General features: G+C 44.4%; 1 protein-coding gene across 1 annotated transcript in view; it reads right to left on the bottom strand.

Annotated features, from left to right (window-relative positions):
• Positions 1-13,705: 13,705 nt before the first annotated feature.
• SRBD1 (S1 RNA binding domain 1) overlaps positions 13,706-25,927 on the bottom strand; it is a 212,677-nt gene continuing 200,455 nt past the window's right edge. Inside the window, exons 21-22 of the mRNA XM_066595552.1 lie at positions 20,897-21,081; positions 13,706-14,442 (exon numbers count right to left, since the gene is read on the bottom strand). Coding sequence (XP_066451649.1) covers positions 14,153-14,442; positions 20,897-21,081 — 475 coding nt within the window. The 3' untranslated portion in view covers positions 13,706-14,152. The remainder of the gene's footprint in view (positions 14,443-20,896; positions 21,082-25,927) is intronic.

The raw sequence follows: 25,927 nt of genomic DNA, 5'->3' as shown, positions 1-25,927 counted from the left end.
GCGATGCGTCCTCAAAGGGTAGAAGGGTTTTTTGGCCACCTTTGCAATCTGTATATCGACCTTTGGGGTCTCTCTATACAGGCGGACATCTTCGGGAGCAAACGCAAGCCGGTTCCTGATTTCTCTTGAGACCGATAGTCTCTTCTCAGGTTCCTACCACTCGTCTGCAATAACTTGTTGCAGGGTCTGATTGACTGGAAACATGGTCTTCCGTCTTGACCGGAGGCCCCCAAACATCTCGTCCTGGACTGTCCTAGGCGGGTGATCCTCTTCAATTTGCATGGTTTCCCTCACTGCTTTGATGAGGTGCCCAATGTTGTCCGAGGAAAATAATATTTTTTCTTGTCTTCAACCAATGATGGTGGTTCTTCTAGTTCTCCCTCTGACAGGAGTTCCAGGGATTCGCCAGAAATAGAGCTCGCCGACTCCGTTTGTCTTGGCCTTTTAGGGGCCCGTGAAGGACCAGGTTTAGGATGAGAGAGGGATGCCATAGAGGCCATGAGGTCGGTTTTAAATGCTGCTCTTTCCTCCGCTAGTATCTTCCCCGTACACTCCTCACATAGGGGTTTTTTATAATTTTCCTCAAGCCTCTTACTACAGAGGACACATTTTTGGGATTTTTTTCCTGGGGTCCGCTTTAGCCTTCGGACCTTCTTTATCCATCTAACCCATGCAAAAAAAGGGGGGAGAGTGGAGAAAAAAAAAGGGAACATATATGCATCCAATTCGGCATAAATGACAAATTTGCATGTTCCATTTTTTGGCATATAGCCTACTCACAGTTTGTAGGGTCACTTTTTCTCCCTCTCGTGCTGAGCTGTCATGTGTAGACATGCTTTTGGCACTTTTGGCAGTCAGCAGGATAACTTCTGTGGAGTAGAGCCTGCTTTTATGGAGAAACTTTTCAAATTTGGTGCCATTTCCGGGTCTGTGCTGGTAGCCACGCTCCCTACGTCGAGCGCATGACGTCACCACGTCGGATGATGTCAACGTATGCGCGCCCAGGAACCCGGAAGCCCAGGGAGGCCCCGCTGCCGTTCCCCTGCCAGGAGGAACTATCAGATCGCGGCAGCTGCAGCCTGAAGATGCAGACCCACAAAGGAGGACCTGCGCTGCTGCGGCGGCTTACGGCTTCCAGGCGGCGCAGTCAGGGGATGCAGGGACTGCTAGGGTGTGCCATCCCAACCTCTACCCTCCAGGGGATCTTCGCACAGCGTGCCAGTGAAAACTTCTGCTGTTTCCCTGGAGCTTGCTTCATCTGGTCACCGTAGGGACAGGAAGACACTGAAGCATGGTGGAAAGGGAGGTGCTTTTAAGGACTCTTCCTGCCCCTACCGAGGTCAGAGGGCAACCTCCATTGTAATGGGGCCGTGGGATGACGACCTGGAAAAAGCAGTTCACAAAGGCACAAGTGCTGGCAGAGTGATTCTTGCTCCCTGATCTGCTATTTTCTGAATGGCTACTACCAAAAGGGCAGCATCCTGGATTTCTATTGTATGGTCTTGAGGGTCCAGTGGCCTTTGTAGGAGGAGGATACAGTAATCCTTTGTGTCAGGTGTCATCAGTGGTAGTAGAATTAGGTAACTTCTATATATATTCTGTGTATTATTCCTGTGTGTTTCCTGGTTCTTCCCACCTGTCATTCAGGTATTGTCAGCACACCAATCACTGCATTTTTCCAGTAGACAGCACAAAGCCTGGTTGCGGCGCACCTTTGCTGGACAGTTTATTCTTCTCTGAATGGCAATGTTACACAATACATCTGAAAGTACTGGTTGTGACCAAAGTTAACTCCAGTATCTCATACCCTTGTGTTGTAAGGGGTCCTTGAAGCCAAGTTGAGTAGCTCGAGTCACACATTTTACACTAGAGAGTTAATCGTTACCTAACAAAACAGCAGCTCCTTAAAAGTTTGGTCAATTATGAGTTGTATAAAATTGTGGCATCACATGCACCCTACATGTCGTCCCTTGCAATGATTGCAATAATTCTGACAATGTTGAAATTCGTGTATTTGGCACCTGCTAATTTTAATGTATGGAGGCATGAATGTCCCAAACAAGTACACCAAGTATTGGACAGCAGGGGGCCTCGGGGGTTAACACTGTAAGCTTCCAACTCAGGGTTCTTAGGTTTGAAATTGGTCAAAGGCAACATCTACGTGAAGTTTATATGTTCTTGCCATGTTTGTATGTGCCACTTCTGCAAACTGATTAAATACGTTGAGGTCAATTAATTCAGAGTCATCAGCAAGAATTCTGATGTAAAAAGTTGCATATTTCTGCACATATGGTACTTTAGTATTTTTTTCTGCCGTCTTCAACATTTTTTTTTGTAAGTGGGCAGGCTTGGTGCAATGAATGGGGTCACCCGTGGCCCAACAAAGTTACCACAACCTACACCAGTAACTGGCATAAATTTTAGCACAAATCTACACCAACCTATAACTCTCATAGATTGGACCTTTTGGCACTTAGGATGACTAGAAATGCACCTCCTATTAAATTTGGCGCATTAAACTCCAGTGCACTTTGGATTATGACCACCATATAAATAAATTTCCTCCTTCAAAGTCAAACCATCAGTAGTAGTGATTATACAACATGGTCAGGTGATACAGAAGGGTGGTTCATTGGTTGGCAAATGTTACCTTGCAGAATTGGCGTCCAGGAATCAAATCTGATGGAGAGAAACATCTGCATGCAGTTTTTACCTTATCCACATCTTTGAATAGGGTTTCTTTATGGTACTTTTACATGGGATGACTGTTGGGGTCAGTGAATGAACGTGGAAGGGGCCGGAGATCGCAGCCGGTGATAGTGTCATCTTTCTGCCAGTTCCAGGTAGTGTAGCTGGTGTTTCCTTAACTTTGAACTTAAGAACTACATTTCTAGCTGTAGCTCTAGGAAAATTCAGGACCTTTTCTATCCTTTTCCTTGCTTGTGGAAGGCCATGATACCTGCTCTTAACCTTTTGGACCAGTTCTTTTCTAGCCATATTTCTAACATGCAATCAAATGTCACAGTCCAGGCATTTGATGTGTTTTATCTCAAACACACCTGAAGCAACAAGTGAAGCCCTTAGTTACATCAGGTATGTTTGAGATAACACATCATGTGCCAATGTGTGCTCTTATGAGGAATTCCATGCAGGGGTTTGGATAATTCCGAGACTGCATTGGACATTAAAAGTGTCATTTTGTGTTAAATTTGAAGGAACCACTTGTTATATTAGTTGTGTTATTTAAATTGTTCTTTTTTTTTGCAAACAGCTGAAAGTTTGTAAATGTGGCTCTTCTCTATCTATACTGCCCCAATTGGACAAACTATCCACAAATTTGGGCTCCGATACCATCTCTATGCTGACGACACCTAACTATACACCTCCTCTCGTGAGATCTCTGGACCATTCCTCCAAAATATCACCGACTGTCTGTCCACTGTCTCTAACACTATGTCCTCCCTTTTTCTCAAACTAAACCTCTCTAAAACTGACCTCCTTGTCTTTCCACCTTCTAACCGACCTCCCCTCAACATCTCCATTCCAGTGTCTGGCACCATCATAACCCCCAGACGGCATGCCCGCTGCCTTGGGGTCACACTGGACTATGACCTTTCCTTTACCCCCCATATCAAATCTCTGGCCCAAACATGCCACATGCACCTCAGAAATATTGCTAAAATACGTCCGTTCCTAACCACGGACACGCTAAAAACGCTCGTGGTCGCCCTCATCCACTCCCAGCTTGACTATTACAACTCGCTACTCATCGGCCTCCCCCGCACTAGACTCGCTCCACTCCAATCCATACTAAATGCAGCAGCTAGACTTATTTTTCTATCCATTCGTTACTCAGATGCCTCTGCATTATGCCAGTCGCTGCATTGGCTGCCCATCCACTGCAGAACTAAATTTAAACTCCTCTGCCTCACTCACAAAGCTCTGCATGGCGCTGCGCCACCATACATCGCCTCCCTCCTGTCAGTACACCACCCAGCCCGCTCACTCCGATCGGCTAACACACTCAGACTAAACACCCCTGTAATACGAACCTCTCATGCTCGCCTACAGGACTTCACCAGAGCAGCACCCATCCTCTGGAATGCTCTACCCCTAGGCATCCGGACAATTCCCGATGCACGAAATTTCAGACGTGCCTTAAAAACGCACCTCTTCAGGGAAGCATACCAAATCTGATCTGCACATGAAATTTCCTATTGCCTGTGTTCCCTACCCCTTGCACCTCCTGTACCACCCTCAACCCATTTGTGTCTAACCCAATGTATCTCATATTGTAATTGTTGTATTGTTTTGCATTTCTCCATGCCTGAAAGCACTATGGAATAAAGTTGGTGCTATACAAATAAAGATTATTATTATTATTATTATTAATAAACCTAATTTGCAATGTAGGTTAAATAATTTTTTCTTTACCTGTATTTTTAATTGAAATTTTTTAGCCTTATAACAATTGTAAACATAACAAACAGTAAAAATTTTTGATTGCGACTGCATCTATTATATAACAGGAATCGGCTGAAAATTGCCAAAGCAGATTGCAATTGTTGCAATGAATGGAGCAGAAGGCAACAGAATCTATTCCTCCGTGATGTGCTTCAGGCAATGACATTGTGTTGTGTCAAAGTAGTTTGTGTCGTGCGACAGAGCCCAGCTCCGGTCGCCAAACGGGGGAAGCTAGAACCTTGTTAACCCTCAAATAAAAGACTCAGAAGGCCTTGGAACCAACAGAACGCCCTGCACACACCGTACTCATGTTCTACCTTGTAACAGTAAAACACTCCATTACCCTTTATACTTTTCTTTTTGCTTTTATTATCAAAGTATAAAACTCAACCGGCAAACGAATGTGGCAACAACAAGAGCAAAACTAATTACAAGCCACTTCCAATATTCCTTCCCTTTAATGTATTACCCTTTGAGAGGTTTAATTGGACTGTGGGGAGACGGGAGGTTACTGGAGTTGTAAATGTGCCCTATAAACAAAAACAAGAAAGAAAACTAATATAGTAAGGGAATATGGGATTCATTTTGCAAATTGTCTGATTAGTGGATTGTTGCCCATCGATAATTACCTTAAGATTTTCCCAAGACCCTTCTTTATTGGAGTCTGGCAACTATACTTCCCGAACGGGCTTGTCAATCAGTTCTTGCAGATGGGAGGGCCATTAGGGAGAGCACAATTGTATAAACCTGCTGGGGGAGATGATTACACAAAGCAATATGTGGCAGAAACCGAAACCTGTAAGTTGAATAACTAAATATATAATTCACTTTCTTGTTAAAGACTGGAATCTAAGGGTAGATACTTAAGGACGACTTAGTCTTTATGACTGATAGAATGAATGATAGATCTAGCTATATCAATATAATCACGTTGTTGTCACCTCCGGTGCACCAAATTCTGTTGCTGTGCTTCAGGACATTAGTGTGAGGTATATGGAGGTAATTAGCAAGTCTTTACAAGCAACTCGTTAAGCAGGTCGAAATCCCTAATTAATGAACATGTGCCACACCAAGCCAAGAATGCTCTTCATCAGAAGTCAGCAATTTACACGGCCATCAGCATTCCGATGGCAAAAACCAGAGAAATTCCTAATCGCTGCTGTTTAAAGGGAACCTGTCACCAGAAAATTAGTTTAAACTCTGCTGCTACACCTTAGTAGGGCATTATGCAAGCAGGCCACACACGGTTCTGCAGAAAATAAGCCATTTATTGTTTTACCTGAAAATAAGCCCTACCCTGATAATAAGCCCTGCCCCTAATTTTGGTGGGGGGCTTGATATAGAACCCCCCCTTTCCCCCGCATGAAAATAAGCCCTAGTTACACTAGGTAAAAAAAAAGCAATACTACCTAGCTGCTGGCATCTCTGTCCCACGCAATGGTCTCCGGCGCTGTGGCAGGCTGCAGCCCTTAGTGCTGATAGGATTCTCTTCTGGTGACGGGGCTTTGAATACCCCGCTTCTGGTAAGAGAGCGATGTGATTTGATCGAGCGCCAGCCAATTAAAGCCAATGCTGGATCATTCACAGCCATTCAGTGAATTACAGTGATTTGTTCATCAATCACTGGCTCTGATTGGCTGGCGGTCGATCCAATCACAGTGCTTACCGGAGGGCGGGGTATTCAAAGCCCCATCACCAGAAGAGAATCCTGTCAGCACTGAGAACTGCAGCAGCGTGGGGACCAGCGCGAGGGACACAGATGCCGGCAGCTAGATAATTATTGCTCTTTTTACCTTATTGCTTATACTCACCTCACCACCGGTGTCTGCGTCCCTCGTGCTAGTCCCCATGCTGTGGCAGTTCTCAGCGCTGACAGGATTCTTATCTCTTGGTAACTGGGCTTTGAATACCTGCTTCTGGTGTGCACTGTGATTGGATCGAGCACCAGCCAATCAGAGGCGCTTCATGAACCAATCACAGCGCTTACCAGAGGCGGGGTATTCAAAGCCCAGTTACCAGGAGAAGAGAATCCTGTCAGTGCTGAGGACTGTCGCAGCGTGGGGACCAGTGTGAGGGACACAGACGCCGGCGGCTGGGTATGTATAAGACAGCCCCGAAAATAAGACACTGTGCCTCCTTTGAGGCAAAAATTAATATAAGACAGTGTCTTATTTTTGGGGAAATATTGTAGCATTAACCAAAATTCTCACTTTGTTGTTTTCACATTCAGTATGCCAATACACCACCTCCAGTCAAAAAGGCGGTGCCATCATACCTCCAAGTCAGCGCGTCACTGCAGAAACCTGGCCTCTTCTGCTAACCGCCACCTAGTATAAGGATACTAGTGTTAGCATTTAAAGCTCGCAAAAGCGCTATGCGGCCCTCCAAATGAGTCTTCAGGCACATGCACCGGTGAAGTTGAGGTGTATACACCCCACCTCAACCATCAGTGAGTGTTTAGTTGAGGATCACTCACACATAATTATATGTTTTCATGAACCAATGAGAGCTAAATGGGAGGGCTAAATGTCCAAAGAAAAAGGCGGAAGCCAATCAGCATTCATTAGGAGGCACATGCCTCTCTCCAAAGTTGGTGGCTGGTCGTTGACAGACAATAAGTACATGTTTACACCACACGATAATTATTCATCCAGCAACTATTTTTAAGTGAGCCGAAACAAAGGAACTATTGAACGACTTCTCATCTGAGAATCATGGTATTTTCCCTATCGCAGATTACTCCCTAAACACAGTTGTTTGGTCACATTCTCAGGTGACCCAGTAGGTGACAGATAGTCAAGTTGACACTAGTAACATAAACGTGATCCAGAGAGCATAAAGAATTCTTAAAGGGGTTTTCCAGGCACAAAATGGAAATTCTGAAAATGCTGAAGTCTAGGAGGAACAGCTAAATAGTGGCGACTTGTACCTTTTATCTACCGCTCTGGACCCTCATCTTCGTCCGATGCAGCCGGCTTTCTGCCGCTGTGTTTATATGCATCACTTCCACAATAAACACAACAGATTGTTACCTACAACTCCCAGCATGCATAATTTGTTTACTGGCTAGCGCTGTAGCTCCGCCCACAGCTTGCAGGTCCTACAACTTACCAGCACCAACCATCCTCCAGAGAAAGCCTGCTGCAGCAGGCAAACAGGACTGTCCGGCACTCGGAACTGGACATGAGCAATACAGCGCAATACTTTCACCACTGTCCTCCCATCATGCACTGCTCACAGGATGTTGGAGGCTATGGACACGGGAGGAAGTAGCAAACGCGGACAAGATGTCAGAGGAAGTAGAGATATTTTTCAGGTGGAGAGTCACATTCCAGGTAGAAACTGAAGAAAGTAGCGAAACCGGGTACAACAAACCTATTACAAAATGACTTATTGTGATGATGTATATTAGATATTAAAATATGAGTCTGTGCTCAGACTACCCCTTTAAAATATCCATTGTCTGACAAGCAGATATACCTAATCAAACAGAAAAAAGTGGAGTGCAGCACGACCTTGTTAGTGAAGAAAATGTGGATATACTCTTGGTGCACGTTCCTCAGCAATGGATCCGGACTTCTAGATCCTCAGACCAAGCAGGAAAGTTTCAAAAGGAGGATCAGCACACTGGATAACTTTTAGTCAGGAAATTCTTCTTTTATTCCCCAGTATAAGAGCATAAAAAGACTGCGACGTTTCGACCTCACATACTAGGTCTTTATCAAGCATGCTTGATAAAGACCTAGTATGTGAGGTCGAAACGTCGCAGTCTTTTTATGCTCTTATACTGGGGAATAAAAGAAGAATTTCCTGACTAAAAGTTATCCAGTGTGCTGATCCTCCTTTTGAAACTTTCAAGCAGATATACCTAGACAAGACAGCAATCCTCTCATAAGTCGTAAGGATCAAATGACTGACAACCTCACAAGCGTCACAGTCTTCCAGCTGGTCATACATAAACCTCAGCTCCTCCCAGTCATTCCAAGATGCTGTCTTTGCTGACCTCTCACCCCGTCGCACCTTGATCAACTCTGCAGTTGTTAAGGTAGTAAATATTCGGGAATGCTAAGAAGGCTTGTGCCTGTAGTGTTGTCTGGAAGCTAAGAAAGCACAGAAATGTGGGAGAGTTGGCAGGTATGGAATATTGATAACTATTATTGCTGGTGGAAAGTTTTTACCAGGAGCTCATGCAGTAACATCTCTAGATGAGGAAACTCCCTTTTAGGCCATGACATGGATAATGACATGACATGGGAGTATAAATTTATAGCCATGTTTGATACTCTCAAGAATGGAATGAACCTCAGCCCGGGATTCTTGCATAATTGGAGAATATGAAAGGTCTGTGGGAAGTCAAGAGGGGTGTCCTCTTCCCAACCATTGTCTGTTGTTTGTTTTTCTCAAAAAATTTCAGAAATTGATTGTAAGAATGTTGCCATCCAACAGGTGGTGCTACAGAGCTAGTATTCCCATCTTACATATTGCAGGCCAAGTAGAGATAAGAGACATCATAAAACTGTCACATTCCTCAGCTCAGTGGATTGATTAAGCATCTATGTCTTTGCTCAGATTGGTGTTAGTTTAAGTCTTAAATTTCGGTGTGTGAACATATATTTTGATCAAGAGCAGTGCCCCCCTCCCCTCTGCATTTGTATGTTATATTTGTGTTTCATTTCAGCCTGATGAAGGGCGGATAACAGAACCACCCGAAAGCTCGCTGTAACATCATGTATTTTTGTTAGCCATTAAAGGGGTTGTCTCGAGGAAGCAGTGAAATTTTTTTTTTTGCCCAGTCCCCCTTATTAAGCATACATTACTAATCACCCATGTAAATGACTTTTCTAGCTGGTTTGTACTTACAGTTCCAGCAACTTATAAAAAGTTTCCCGAAGATGGCCGCCGGCTCTTTTCCCGTCGCTTACTGTAGCCCGACGTGCGCGCTCCCGAGATGCTACCAGCTGTGTCTCCCTGACAACCAGACGCCACGCAGCCGCCGACCGGACCCTGGGATTGAACGCGGCCGACCAGTCACCCACTGCCAGGCAGCAGGTAACCGGCGCTAGGCCCCGGCTCCCCCGCGCTAGGCCCCGGCTCCCCCGCGCTAGGCCCCAGCTCCCCCGCGCTAGGCCCCAGCTCCCCCGCGCTAGGCCCCGGCTCCCCCGCGCTAGCCCCGGCTTCCCCGCGCTAGCCCCGGCTCCCCAGCGCTAGGCCCCGGGCCCCACAGCGGTAGGCCCCGGGCCCCACAGCGGTAGGCCCCGGGGCCCACAGCGGTAGGCCCCGGGGCTCACAGCGGTAGGCCCCGGGGCCCAGCGGTAGGCCCCGGGGCCACAGCGGTAGGCCCCGGGGCTCACAGCGGTAGGCCCCGGGGCCCAGCGGTAGGCCCCAGGGCCACAGCGGTAGGCCCCGGGGCCACAGCGGTAGGCCCCGGGGCCACAGCGGTAGGCCCGGGGGCCACAGCGGTAGGCTCCAGGGCCGCAACGGCAGTCCGTCACGCGTCACCCCCGTCAGTCCGTCACCCATCACTTACCTGGGCGGCTGGGCTGGGCGGCTCTGCTGGGCGGCTCTGCACCTTCCTCTAAGAGAGGATGGTAGCAGAATGGCCACTCCAGCGCGCTCCCGAGAAGATACAGCTCGTCTGCGCATGCGCAGAAGAGCTGTAGCGGCGAGCACACTGAAGCGGCTCGTGCTCAGAGCAGAAGACCGGACTGCGCAAGCGCGTCTAAAAAAGCAAGCCGCCAGCGAATTTAGACAGAGCCATGGAGACGGGGACGCCAGCAACGGAGCAGGTAAGTGAATAACTTCTGTATGGCTCATATTTAATGCACGATGTATATTACAAAGTGCATTAATATGGCCATACAGAAGTGTATAACCCCACTTGCTGCCGCGAGACAACCCCTTTAAAAGGTATTATATCTACAAGATTACTTGTTTTCTCTTACTGGGAACAATCACATTTTACTCTACTGGCTAACACCGGACCAAACCTTTTTTTTCATATGGATAAGAACAGGAGATGCAATGAGTTTTTTCATGCGGACGGCCGTATACATAGTCCTAAAGGCTACAAGGGGTCCGTGTGCTTTACTTGAAAGCACACAGACCCAAAGACAATAGTGTGCCGGAGGCTTTATGCCTGGTCCTAGTGAAAGATCTCCTTCAAGCACATATTCCACGCAGCCCTCACACAACTGTATCAAAGGAAAAGTAAAAAAATTATTCAGGTCCAGGGATGAGACAAAGTAATTTTTTTTAAAGGTATTTTTATTTATGTAGTAATGAATAAAAAAGTATATAAATTTGGTATCGCCGTAACTGTACAGAAAAAAAGATAAGATATCATTTTTACTGTACCTTGAATCCCGTGAAATCAACCCCTCCTTCCCCCAAAAATGGCACAATGACATTTTTTTTCATTTCACCACACTTAAAAATGTTTTATAAGTTTCCTAAAAAATTATATTGCACGTTTAATGATACTATTGAAAAATACAACTCGTTCTGCAAAAAGCAAGCATTCATGTAGGTATGTCGCCGAAAAAATTAAAAAGTTATGATTTTTTGAAAGTCGGGATGTAAAAATAAAAAAATAAAAAAAGAGGGGGCTGCAGTGGGAAGGAATAAACATATCTGTATGACAGTTGAAGCTCCGTTTTTCTGCTAAAGAGCTTCAAATCACCAGGATTCACAAAATTATAAAATGATACAATTGTGTATGCCCACGGGCTCCACCAGGGGGAGCTTAGCAGTTTGTTGCATACTGTTTTACTATTGAGTTCAATGTATACAGAGTATGCAGTAAGCTCCTAAGTGCCCTCTAGTGGTGGCGAAGGTCTGCCAGAATTTTATCATTTAACGCTATGTAAATGCAGAGGATTTGGAGCTGCGTATCAGTTAAAAGGGAGATCTGATCCCTGTAAAAACATATTAAGAAAGAATATTGGACTGATTTAGGTCACACAAATTGTGTTTAACGTTCATTCATGTTAAAGCATATGTTCACTTTGGTGTGCTCATGCATGTAGAGGTAAATGCCTCATGTAGCCATTCAGTGTCTTTCAGCATTTGGCTGCTATACTTCAAAGCACACGGGAAACGTGTTCTTTTAAATGTTCACAAGAGAGTCATAAAAACTGCCGACTGCAGTCATAATTAATAATACGGCTCTATAGGCGTGGTAAAGACGAGAATGTATATTTTACAAATAAGGCAAAAACAGGTAAAAAAATGGTGCTTGTCAAATATTCATAGAAATACAGCCCAATTATTCACGTAGCCATGGGTGGTTTCCTCTCCCTAACTCTACGGTGGCTTTGCAGGGTCAAATGCCCATATTGTTTAATTCTTCATCCGCAAAGCCCTTTTAATTAAAAAATTGAGACAGGTTCAGGGACACCCAAAGAGGCTCTCCATAATGGACCCTGCAACCAGTAGCTTAGATCTCAGCTTCCCGGACCCCCGTAAGGTTTAACCCCTTGAGGGCATGGACAATTTTCTTCCTTTTTTTTTTAAAGATTACAATCAGCGTCGCTGTCTGATGGCTGTTTTTTTGCGGCACAAGTTGCATCTTTTGGTAGTAGCATTTAATATACAATATATTGTACTAAGGAATGTAAAAAAAAAATTCCAAGTTGGGTAAAATGGAAAAAAATGCAATTGCACCATTTTTTATTTGTGTATGAGGGGGGGCTTGTTTTTCCGGCGTACATGTGATTCAAAAATGACATATTAAATTTATATGATTACAGCAATACCAAATTCATATAGGGCAATTTTACCAATACGGTCTGATGGTTACACAGTGTAAACAAAGACTACACAGTCTTCTCGTCACCCATAAACGCCTTAAAGGGGTTGTCCCGAGACAACCCCGATGCAGGGGTTAAAAAAGATCACCGGACAGTGCTTATCTGAATCCCCGCACTCCGGTGACTTCTTACTTACCCGGTGAAGATGGCCGCCGGCATCTTCTCCCTCCGTGGACCGCAGGGCTTCTGTGCGGTCCATTGCCGATTCCAGCCTCCTGATTGGCTGGAATCGGCACGTGATGGGGCGGAGCTACACGGAGCCCCATTGAGAAGATAAGAAGACCCGGACTGCGCAAGCGCGTCTAATTTGGCCATTAGACGGCGAAAATTAAACGGCAACCATGGAGACGAGGACGCCAGCAACGGAGCAGGTAAGTGAAAAACTTCTTATAACTTCTGTATGGCTCATAATTAATGCACAATGTACATTACAAAGTGCATTAATATGGCCATACAGAAGTGTATAGACCCACTTGCTGCCGCGGGACAACCCCTTTAACTGCATATGCCCCATCCAGTTAGAATGTTTATGGACGTCCACAGTATATGCTATATATAAAGTGGGCTTGGTGGCCGAGCCAACTACATTAACAGCGGATATCGGCTGTCTTTGACAACCGACACCCACCAACAACAGCCGCAATTGGAGACAACACCGATTGTGGCTGGTAAGTACCTTATTCTGACAATGGCATTTAAATATCCCAAACGCTTAGGATTTAAATGATCTGAACGATTTCATTGGCATTTAAATGTCCTGTCCTGATGAGATCATGGGATGCCATCCGGGTGTCATGGCAGCTTGGGGCCTTCTAATGCCCCCCTGAACTGTCAGGATTGTGTAGTCTAATAAGATGTGCCTGTGTTAGGTCTTTAGTAGTAAGCCTGTTAAAATACAGTATAATGCAATACTATAGTATTGCATTATACTGTATAAGTGATCGCATGATTGTAAGTTCAAGTCCATGACGGGTCTAAAAAAAAAAAGTAAAAATAAGTAAAATGAATACTTTCTAATTATTACACATTTCAAAGTTTAAAAAAACCTTTTCCCAGTTGTACATTCTGCATCTGTCAATTTATTAAAATACCTAATTCCTATAAGATGCAATTACTTGAATTTACAGACCCAAAACCTGAGGCTGCACGACTGAAATAATTTGGCAACCATCCACCATCTACAGTTGCCAGGGAGAACTCATGTGGAATGAAGCTGTCATAAAATCAATCTCGACATCCTACCTGGTAGAATAAAGGTAAATGTGAGTGGCACCTGTTGTGAAGGGTGAGGTGACTCTACTCAAAGTCTCATTGAGTTCAGCAGGGAGCGAGATATTAGATTACCGCGGGTACTCCAATAGAAGGGAATGGTGCACGTACGGAAGAAAAACCACAATACACTCCATTACACTATTATAAAATACCACGACACATACAGTAAAAACACATTTTCTCTTTTTAATGGACACCCAGGAGTCCTTTACACAGTTTTCAGGTGGGTCTCCTGTAAATGTGTTTTGTTGGGAAGATCAGCAAAGGCGAATTATTATTTTATATTTACTCATCCCTACAGAGAACAACCGGATTAGTATGAAATAAAAAAATAAAAGGAAAAACAGAAAATACATGCAACAACCCCGGTTAAAGGCCTCCCTGTCTTAGTATTTCTGCTATATATTGCGGAACATATAAAACAAGGAGAGGACATTTCAGACGGTGATGTGAGAGGAAATAACTTGGCGTTACAAAAATAACAAAGTATCCTGCCAGAGTTTATTCCTGACTGGCATTTCAGCTCCAAATCCTAAATCATAGAGGCACTTTACATGTCAGGAGAGCAAAATTTCGCCTAACAGAAGCTTAGCGCATCGAAAAAAAAATTATAAAACGCGTAAAAGATCCAGAGAAATCCTTGACTGTCTAATGTCAATGCTGAGAACTTTAACTTCCACCCTCTCCCCGGGTCCAAGTCCAAGACTTCTACGTCTCTTCTCCTTGGAAAGTTTATCTTCTGTTATATATCGCATTGGAATTAACCCGGCTTTACCAACACCGATGTCAACAAAAACACCAAACAATGTGGCGTTCTCCACCTTCCCGGTTAGAATGGTCCCCACCTTCAGATCTTCGAGGCATACAATATTGGTCTTGAAATCGGTCTTGTCAAATTCTAAAAAAGAAGAAAAATTCCATGTATAATCATCTCAATAGCTTTAATATCTGTAGTAGTAGCTGAGAGACATGTTCAGGTCTTCAAGGAACCTTCAATCAGCATAACAAATTAATGGAATATGGCTTAGGCTATGTTCACATCCTGTTTTATTTTATTTAATTCTGTCTGGGCATAAATGGCTACCTAGACCTCAATGTCGGAAACGAACAGAAAGCGGCTGAAAACGAGCCCTATTGGTTTCCATTTCAGTAGGTTTCCTCAGCGATGGCCGATGGTTCCATCCAGGGAATTTAGACGTAAAGCACGATGGAAGCCCTCAACGGAACCACTAATGAATCCTGCAGAAATGGAGACCAATTTTGAACAAGAAAGAATAAAAGTGGTAGACCAGGTCTTACTGGTAAATGCTACCCAGCAATACCCTCCCCTCTGCTTTATAGCAGACCAAGTACCACACATGTGCTGGGATGTGAATTTTCAATGGTGCCTTCAGTGTTGTCATTTAAAGTTGCCCCATCGATACATGCCACGGGTGAGGCATTGCGTGGCGTTCACCAGCAGGACCAAGGGTAATTGGGCCTGGAATTGCCCCCAGTGTATTTGTAAAGTAATCTGAATGTCGCACTTTGGAATCACAGTAATATTAACAGAAAGCACCTGTCTGTAAATACCCTTTAATCTATTAGGTCACTTTAACAGGTTCTGTTCAGGACAATATTCTGTCCCAGGTTATGTTACCTGCAGTTGTTCTTCTCTGGTGGCCCAGGTATATTTTTTAGCCGTCCAAGGTGGCTGATGCAATCTTCAGACTACCTAATTCCCTCAGTGTATTGGTAATGCTAGATTGACCAGGGCTGCTTATGTGATTAGTGCTGGCCAATCAGAGTGCAGTCCACAGTGTACATTAGGTAGTTAAAAAATTACAGCGGCCATCTTGGATGACCAAAAATGGGTCCCATAACCAGCAGATTAGAGGGCCCGAAGAGAAAAAAATCTACAGGGAATATACCCTTCTCCTATCCGGTCCCAGGGCAGAACTTTGCCCCGAAACCAGAAGGTCACTATAAGTATACAACCAAGTTTAGTAATTAATGACACAGCAATTTTTTGGAATTCTTTTTTTTTTTTTTTAGTATGGCATGGGATTATAGCCCAAGACCAAGTGACATATAGTTATGGGGCTTGGTCCTTCATGAGTAAAAACCACCCCATGCATAAAATCACTAAACAGTGTCTTGTCCTTTAGGATTGAAACACTCTGGTCATTAAGGGGTTAAAAACTACACATACTAGGGACAATTTTATAGAAAACCTATTGGTATGTTTTTTGGATTGCGAGTGAAGTACTGCGACAACATGCAACTCCATGCAGATGTTGCCTTGTTAGACTTGACCAAAATAACAGTCCCAACTGTGAGCCCCCATACTACCCCCCATAAATATAATCTAAATACTACTGATAAGAATAACACGATCATAGCCTGTAGTCTAAGACTCAAACTAGACACTCGATTCAGCATTGTACTAAGGCTGGCTGTGACATGTGGTCCACTGGAAACCAACGAGTGCTCCCGAGAGCTGATACAGCGGACTGACGTCGCTATTCCCAGACTGAGGGTCATTCTTCTTAAGATTACATTCAAACGGAAACACATTATAAGACGCTACATTACAACAAATCATTTCTCCTCAGCCAAATAATTTCCCTTCAGTAGAAATCGAACATTAACGCCGGCAAAATAATCGTCATAAATTCTATAGACATATAAAAAAAATCATTTGAATCATCTAGGGAACATCTATAAAGAAAGGCAAATAATAAGTGAGTAAGAAGGAAAGCTCTACTGTGAAACGACTCATTTTTGTGGTCAGGCGACCGCATATTCAGGAAATGAATTCAAATCTGAAAATAAATTACATGCCATATAAATTGTGAATCAAGAAATGCACACTTATTAAATAAAGCCACCGGAGACCCATGGAAGACTGTGGTTAGCTCATGACAGGGCTGACTTCAAGGGCTAAATGTTATTTCTTGGGACGGTTGATGCTGGATCTGATAAATGGGTGATTTATGAGCCCGATCGGGAAAGACAAATAGAGTTTTCAGTGATCTCTTCAATCAAAATCTTTGTAGACCTTGGAGATGGAGAGGATACGGTGTCCTGCGACCAACCTTAAAATAGGGATTATTATTTCAGTGTAAGGCCATGTTGTAGTTGAAGTCGCCAAAGAAAAATTGGATTTAGTAGGTCTCTCTGTACAACTAAAAGACAAATACTGTATATAGGATATTATCAAATTTTTAAAATGCAACTTTGAAATGCTTGTATTCACGGGAGGAAGGAAATAGAGTCCAGACCAAGGATAGATAGGATTAGGCCAGGAGCTCAGCCCCCTACGGTTTAGGCCGAGCTGTGTTCGTTCTGTAGGAAAAGGATGTTACAGCTTTGCTTGAACAAAGCTTTTTCTACTTCAAGCAGCTGCAGCTCGGGTTTTATCATAGCCACCGACAAGCCAAGATTATTTTCTTTAAAATGACACCAAAAACATGTCGGTATCACTTACAGAACTCGAGCTACAATCATCTGAAGTGGGGTTGGAAATAGAGCTGTAATCTCAGCTTGTTTTTGTAAAGCGGGGGAGGGTGCGCACAGAAGATTTGTAATTCTCTTGTCTTTTCCTCCTCATCGAGGGATGGGGGTTTACATAGACTTTTCTTCATATTATCACCCCCCCCCCATCATTCAGAGAGCATACGTGCTCTCCCATTGTCATATATGGGGGTCTTTTTCGGAGACAAAGAGTGAAAAAATGAAATATAGCATGCTGCGATCTATTTTCTGGTGTATATCTACACACAGTTTCTGCACGCTCATGTGCATAGATCAACGAAAGTCCATTGATTAAATTCACCACGTGGTCGTGCATCGCACGCGTAATATGCGGTGAAAAGATGCCGGTGCACGAGGCCTAAAACTACAAAAAATACAAGGTCTCATTTAGCTACATTGACGAAAAAATAACAAAAAAAGGTATAATCACCCCAACATGAAAATGGAAATGATTTACTGGTTGTTAAGGCTAAAATTAGTTATGTCTAGAGATGAGCGAGCGTACTCGGTTCGGGTGTTTTTGCACTCGAGCACCGCTTTTTCTGAGTAACTGACTACTCGGACGAAAAGATTCGGGGGGGTTGCAGAGGGGAGGAGGGGGGAGAGAAAGCTCCCCCCTGTTCCCCACTGCTACCCCCCGCTCCACCACACCGCCCCCTGCCGCCCCCGAATCTTTTCGTCCGAGTAGTCAGTTACTCGGAAAAAGCGGTGCTCGAGTGCAAAAACACCCGAACCGAGTACACTCGCTCATCTCTAGTTATGTCACTTAGGGGATAAAAATACACTTCAGCCGACTAAGTTCTGTGCCAAATGTATGAACATGAGACATAAAATGAAAATCTACCATTAAAAAAAGCAACATTTTCCGAAGGGTTTTTCCAAACTTAGGGCTCAGTCACACGGGCGTTTATTGCCGCGATTTGCGCATGCGCATGCGTCCGGCGATTTTTAAAAACCATTGCTTTGCAATGGTATCGGACACATGAGCGCTTTTTATGCGCTCGTCCGATAAATTAGAGAACAGAAATCGCAGATCGCACCTATCTGCGATCTGCGATTCCTGTTCTCTTCTCTATATGCGCTCAATGGGGCCGGCGGCAGCAGCGCCGACCCCAATGAGAACATATAGAAGACAAATCATTCTTCTCTGCCACAGCTGGAACAGCTGTGGCAGAGAAGAACGATGTTTGCCCATTGAATTCAATGGAGCGGCAATACAGCCGCTCCATTGAAAGCAATGGGCTGCCGGCGTGCGCGGGGTTAATTGTCGGGAAGGGGTTAAATATATAACCCCTTTCCTGCAATGCATCCTGAAAAGTGAAAAAATTAAAAAAAAGGATGTACTCACCTGCTCCCGGCAGCCTGAGATCCCCGCGGCGGCCCTGCAGTGGGTGTGAAGGGGGTGTGACTCAGGCTTGCCCCTGATTGGCTCAGCCTGAGCCAATCAGAGGCTGATCTCAGTCACACCCATTCATGAATTCATGAATGGGTGTGACTGAGACTTGCTTCTGATTGGCTTAGCGCTGAGCCAATCAGGGGCAAGCCTGAGTCACACCCCCTTCACACCCACTGCAGGGCCGCCGGGATCTCCAGCCGCCGGGAGCAGGTAAGTACATACATTTTTTTTATTTTTTCACTTTTCAGGATGCATTGCAGGAAAGGGGTTATATATTTAACCCCTTCCCGACAATTCATCCCACACTCGCCCGCAGCGCTTGCATTCAATGGAGCCGCTGTATTGCCGTCTCCATTGAATGCAATGCGCTGGACAGCTCTGGCCCGTTTCTAATGAAACGCGGCTAGGAGCAGATTTTCGGGCGATTTTTGGGCCGATTTTTCGGCGCCGGTCACGCGATTTGCGCATGCGCATCCGTCATGCGATGCGCAAATCGCGTGAAAAAACGCCCGTGTGACTAAGGCCGTAATGTGACTGTTCTGGGGTTGGGTTAAAATCCACCAACCTTTGTAGTACATGAGCGATGTTGCAAGTAGAGGCCACGCAAAAGAGTATTCTAGTCTGTGTGATGGTAAAGTATGTAAACCATTCGGACTATGAATTTTATTCTTAGACTTGTATGATGCAGGATCCACCGACAATGTAGTGAGTGTGGACATGATCGAGCCTGCTTAAAATCCAACATTCACAATTCTTGACTTGTGAAATAAGCGGTATCAAAATTATCTGATGACCACTTATTGCACTCTACCTATGGCAGTAAACATACACACTCAGCCAATCGGAGCATACCTATTTGTCAGGGAGCTATGACAGAAGGCGACAAGTCAAATTCTCCATGAACTACCTGTCGGTCCAACATTGTTAAAGTGTACCTGCACTTTCAGATGACTGTTTCTGAATAAGCTGCAGTGTCCACATGTACACACAGCTACTAACAGGGCACTGAGCGAGAAATCGCTCACCTGTTTGAGTCACTTGGTTTTTAGAAGAACTAAAAACCAAGCAACTATTAACCATGTGTAAACAGGAGCTGCCTAATGTTAAAGTGACTCCCGTTTACAGTGAATTGAGGTAAGTGGATTGGTACAATCCCGCCTGCTCTGCCTCTATTCACTTCAACGACTACTGCTCCTAGTCGGGCAGTAGTGCATGGGATGACTTATGAGCCCGACAGTCGTCCTGTGTAAAGGTAACGTCAGCCATATTTCTAACATACAATCAAATGTCACAGTCAACAAAGCCCTAGCCAGTCCAGAAATTTTACGTTTTATCTCAAGCACACCTGATTCAATTAATGAAGCCCTTGATTAGTTGCATCAGGTGTGCTTGAGTCAACACCTCATTGGCAAATTCGTGCTCTTATGAGGGATTCTCTATAGGGGTTGAATCATTTTGAGACTGCAGTAGTCCATAGAAATGGCATTTGAGGTGAATTTGAAAATAGGAAGATGGAAAAATGCCTCTACAGCCCCACTTATTGGAAGGCAGCATTCCTGCAAGTCAATATCAAATGTCAGATCTTCTAACAAGTCTTGTAATAATGACTGGGAATTATGGGCCAGAGCCAGAATCTTCTCCTGAAAGAAAAGATAACCATGCACACAAAGACTAAGGTGATTGACCTTCATCAGTGTGCAGCAGGTTTCTGACTTGGCTAGTGAGAGGCCTACAGGTGTGAGTCTGGAAAGGTATAATTTCTCCTTAGGGAGACTACCTAAAAGGCGTGAGCAGACTTATTAGGCCTTTAATAATTTTGATTGCAACTATTTGACTTATATCTTGTATGTATCACCGGTTTTCCCCTCTGTAGTCTGTATCTCTAATTTTCAGTTCTCTCTGGGCTTGTCGAAGGAGACTGCTGTTATAATGTCTTCTACAAACTGCACAGAGAAAACAGCAGATTCTGCTCTCTGTGCAGCACACATATAAATAATGTCCTCAGTGATGACATTATATGGCAGTGCTGAGCAGTGTGGATGTGATTTCAGTAGCTGTAATTCACTTACTATTTGCTGCAGGCACGACTTTGTAAGTCTGTCGGTTTCTCTCTCCCTCTGTAGCAGCCTACTCCTCTCCCCTCCACTCCCCACAGACTTCAATCGGTAGCAAAAGACATCACTCACCCGCCCTTCCTGTGTTCTGTCTCAGTGTCTCTATTACTAGAGATGGACTTCATACGGCAACAGGCAGTGGACAGCAAATAAGGACAAAGGAAGACCCCAACATAATCTATTGGGAAAAAGTCAGGAGGCCCCTATAGACATGAGAGTCATCCAGTCCTACTGAAATTGGCAAATTTGGACGGCCAATGTTTAATGTGTATATGGGAGTTAAGTTACAACCCTTACATAGAGCGAATGTATAATGATTTCTTTACCTGTACGCATGTCGTAACCTTCAGGCTGGCAGAGACCATCAATGATGAGTTGCAAGGTGAGTACTGTTGTTTTAACTTTTTCGGCTACTCTATCATTTCCTTCCTGTTGGACGTACCCATTAATTTGCTTTTGTATTTTCTCTGTCCCTATGTCATCGGTACTTCCACTTACAAGAGCCAGAAACCTGTAATCGATAAATATACAAGATCAATACATATATCAAGTCATCTAGGAAGATACAAATAAAGGGCAAATTAAGATTAAGGGGTCACATTGTACAGAAAACATGTAAAACCCAGTAAATACAGTTTGATTGGAATCTATACCTCCTCTATGTAGTAATGCCAACAAGGTAATAATAAAAGAAGGGACAAGTAATGTGCTCCAACTCAACAAGAGATCCGTTCTAAACCAGTAGAATTTGCTGGGTTCTCAACCATTGGGGTACCACAATTCCTCCGCCCTCATCATAGTCTAATTTTATACTAGGCATATTAAGTTGTAGGGTTATTATATGGGAAGTGTATAATTTGTAACACTGGCACCCCCATCTCACACTTGATGGCCAGACCCATGGAAAGTCAGCTGCATACGATGCAAGTTCTTTCCCAAGTCTATTGACTGGGCAATTTTATTAAAGGGGTTGTCCCGCGCCGAAACGGGTTTTGTTTTTTTTCAATAGCCCCCCCGTTCGGCGCGAGACAAACCCGATGCAGGGGTTTAAAAAAAACAAAACGCATAGTGCTTACCCGAATCCCCGCGCTCCGGTGTCTTCTTACTTACCTTGCGAAGATGGCCGCCAGGATCTTCACCCACGGTGGACCGCAGGTCTTCTCCCATGGTGCACCGTGGGCTCTGTGCGTTCCATTGCCGATTCCAGCCTCCTGATTGGCTGGAATCGGCACACGTGACGGGGCGGAGCTACGAGGAGCAGCTCTCCAGCACGAGCGGCCCCATTCAGAAGGGAGAAGACCGGACTGCGCAAGCGCGTCTAATCGGGAGATTAGACGCTAAAAATTAGACGGCACCATGGAGACGAGGACGCTAGCAACGGAACAGGTAAGTGAATAACTTCTGTATGGCTCATAATTAATGCACAATGTACATTACAAAGTGCATTAATATGGCCATACAGAAGTGCTGAACCCCACTTGCTTTCGCGGGACAACCCCTTTAAGTCAACCAAGTGGCAATATTATTTTGCATGTTATGTCCATTTTATTTGGGCACTGTATGCATCATTATTTATACACGGTATATTATATTTTGTGTGGTACTAACTGGTACACCATAATGGGGGAGAGAGAACTGAGGTTGAAGGGCTTGTCCAATTGTAAACCATTGTTAGCCTATCTGCAGGATAGACCATTAATAGTAGATCAATAGGGGTCTGTCACCCAAGAGCCTTGCCGATCAGCTGTTTGCTAGGCAAATGCACTTATATACTGAGCTGATTTCTGCAGGAAGCAGACAACTGCATTCTCACTGGTAATACAGGCACTGAAATAAATGGCAACTTTGCTTGTAATACCAAGCCGGGCCACTGCAGTGGGAACGGAGCTGTCTACTTCCTGCACACATCAACTGAATGCATGAAAAGACCGACCCAGCAAACAGCTGATCAGCTAGGATCACAGGTAGCAGAAGCACGCTGATCTACTATGAAGGCTTACCCTAACAACAGCCCATGAATGCTTTACAAATGGACTTTAAGAGTTAAAGGGGCAGCGCACCATCCAACCTAAGGCCAGCTGTGCTGTAGAGAACTGTCATGGCCCATTACACGTAACGACTGTCACTCAAAATGTATTCAAATGAATGAAAGTCTGCAATAGTCGTGAAAGCCTAAACGTGAGCCGTCGTGTACTTTCCATTCACTTTTCGTTTGTTGCTCAGTCTCAGCCTGTATAAAAGACATCATAGGAATGTGACGCGCTGAGCGAGAAGTGAGCGATTCTCAACGATGACCTGCCTGTCTAAGGTGTTCTTGTTTTTACAGCATCCACACTGCGGGTGCAGGTCAGTACGATTAGGGCGATACGAAATTCTTTTTTTTTTTTTGCTGTACCACTTTTAAAGGGGTTTTCCAATTAATTACTATTTATGACCTATTCTCTTAATCGATCATCAATAGTTGATCAGCCAGGGTCTGCCGCTCGGGACCTCAACCGATCACTGAGCAGGCACATGCTGTCAGCGCTGCAATAACACAGAGGTCGAAACGGAACTCTCCGCGCCGACCTCCCATGTAGTGGCCGGCGCTTGTAACTGCAGAAATGGCTCTCAGTGAATCAATGGGAGATGTGCCTGCAATTTCAAGCGCCGGCCGCTACATGGGAGGTTGGCACGGAGGTTTCCGCTCCGATCTCTGTGCACTTGGAGTGGAAGTCTACACGCCAACCTCCCATGTAGTGGCCGGCGCTTGTAACTGCACTGTGCGGGGTACTTTATTTGTATAGCGCCAACATATTCCGCAGCGCTATATATATATATATATATATATGAGCAAAGTTTTTTTGTTTTTTTTAAAGTCCCCTATTGAACTTATGATTGTTTGATGGCTTACACTGAAGTATTGCAGCATATGGTATTTCTGCAGGCATTCTGTTTAGACAGACCACAGGCCCGTCTTATAGGAGTTGTCCAGGGCTAGAAAAAGATTACTGCTTTCTTTCAAACACAGTGCCCCCCTTGTCCATTAGTTGTGTCTGTTATTACAGTTCAGCTCACACGCGCTTTAATTGAGCGGAGCTGGAATACGACACACAAAAGCAAACAGCTTTTTCTAACCCTGGAAAACCCCTTTAGTAGGTAGAAAAACATGGCAGCCCCGGGGCCTTCAGATCTTATCATAAAGAGGGGGCTATTCAGGACCCCCGAATGCCAATCAGGACATTTAAATGGCAGTGTCAGCATTGACAGTGACATTTAAAGGGTTAACAGGCGAAATTGGCATGAATGCTGATTAATCGCGACTGTTGCCATTTAGTATCAGCTGTCAAAGACAATTTACACCGATTGTGTATGGAGCGGGTTCGCTTCCAGATCCTGCTCCATACAAACCCTACACACCCAGGATGTATACATATATCCTGCGGCGCTAAGGAGTTAAGTAAAGGCACATAAAGCCTGGTTCCTGACAAATCTGTTCTTCTCAAGAAAGACTGGTTAGTGTGAACCAGGCATCGATGTAAACAACTTTCAGAAGACATGTTTATGCATGAAGCTGGAAAAGGCTACAAAAGCATTGCTAAAAACTTAGATCTACATCAATACACGGCTAGACAAATCATCTACAGATGGAAAAAAATTTAAGATCTTTGCTACTCTCCCTAGAATTGCATGCCCCATTAGAAGGGGTTGTACCAAGATTAGAAGTTATCCCCTATCCACAGGATAGGCAATAACGTGCTGATCAGTAGGGGTCTCATAGTTGAGACCCACATGGATCTCGGGAACAGGGGATCCCGTGTCCCCCTTACTAGAGTCTTTTAAAAGGGGACTTGATGTCTTTCTGGAGAGGAAGGATATTACAGGATATAAATCTTAGGTTAATTGTTATTCCGGGTATACAGGCAGGTAGGAAATATTAGGGGTTGATCCAGGGATTAGTCTGATTGCCATTAGGGAGTCGGGAAGGAATTTTCCCCCCAAAAGGGCTAATTGGCTCCTGCCTCTTTAGGGTTTTTTGCCTTCCTCTGGATCAACAACACAGGAGGATAACAGGCTGGACTAGATGGACATTGTCTTCATTCGGCCTTACGAACTATGTTACTAGGTTACTTCACTCCCCGTAGTGAGAAAGAGAATGAGTGAGCGCACGCTGATGCTCCATTCACTTTCAATAGGTCTGTGGAGACATCTGAACGTACGGTACTTCCCGTCAGCCCTATTGAAATGAATGAAGCATCGACCATGCATGCTTGGCCAGCGCTCCATTCATTCTGGCGTGACTGCGGGTGAAGAAGCAATCCACACAGTGACAGACTAAGGGGGACACCAGAGTCCTATTCTTGAGATCATCAGGAGCCTCATAGGCGAGACCCTCACCAATCAGCAAGCTATCCCCTATCCTAGTAATGTGAACTAGTAATCTTGGTACAACTCCTTTAAGACCGATCACTTTTTCTTACCACTATATAGATTCCTTTTAAGGCTCTAATATATAGGGACTTTATGGCGCTCTTATTTAGTCAAGTACAATGGTATACAATTGGAGAGTAACTCAAATATTCTTTAGGCGTAATATTTGGGTTACACTCCAATTTCCGCCTTCTACAAAAAAAAAAAAAAAAAAATCGTGCGCCCCGGGACTTCCGCTGTGCCCTGTGTAAACCCAACCCTACGTAGTACATTCTATACATGAAGAATCCTACAACATCATTATATACCCTTAACTTCAACATCAAGCAAAAACATATGTGAACATAAATGATTTCATGGCAAGTCATACTTTTTACTGCAAGTCTTACGAAAGATGACTCTCCGGCCCGACCACAACTAAAGATGATGAAAAATGAGAATCCTAATTTCTAAAATCATCTTTGAGTCACATACAGAACATGGGGAGATGTAAGAGCTGTAACCAAATTACCGGAAGACTGTTAATCCGGTCACCTCCAGGAAAACATGAATGAAACATCCTTGTAGTAGCTTATACATCAGGAGAAAGAAAACACTGGAGGTAAAGCCTTTGAACATCCAATCTTGCTTTTCTTTTTACATGCCATACAAAACGATGACTTAACGTGATTATCCACCTTCAAACAGGGTCATATTTTAACCAGCGTAAGACTGAGCTATCAATTGCAGAACGGCTAACGACAGAACTGGCCCATCTATAACAGGATGTAAGACTGCCAAAGCGTACTTGCTTCTAGACTTTGAAGGACTTCATCGGGATGGATATTTAATATCCAACTTCTGCTCAAGCGTGGCTTGAAGATGCCCGGGATAAAGCTGAAGACGACAGAGCGATCAATACACAATGTTATGCTTTAGTGATAATGCATTGTATTGATTGGCTCTAT

This window comes from Eleutherodactylus coqui, chromosome 3 (genome assembly GCF_035609145.1).
Source record: "Eleutherodactylus coqui strain aEleCoq1 chromosome 3, aEleCoq1.hap1, whole genome shotgun sequence".
Lineage (NCBI taxonomy): Eukaryota > Metazoa > Chordata > Amphibia > Anura > Eleutherodactylidae > Eleutherodactylus > Eleutherodactylus coqui.
Note: the sequence above shows the minus strand (reverse complement) of the source record. Positions and strands in the feature narration are given on the sequence as shown.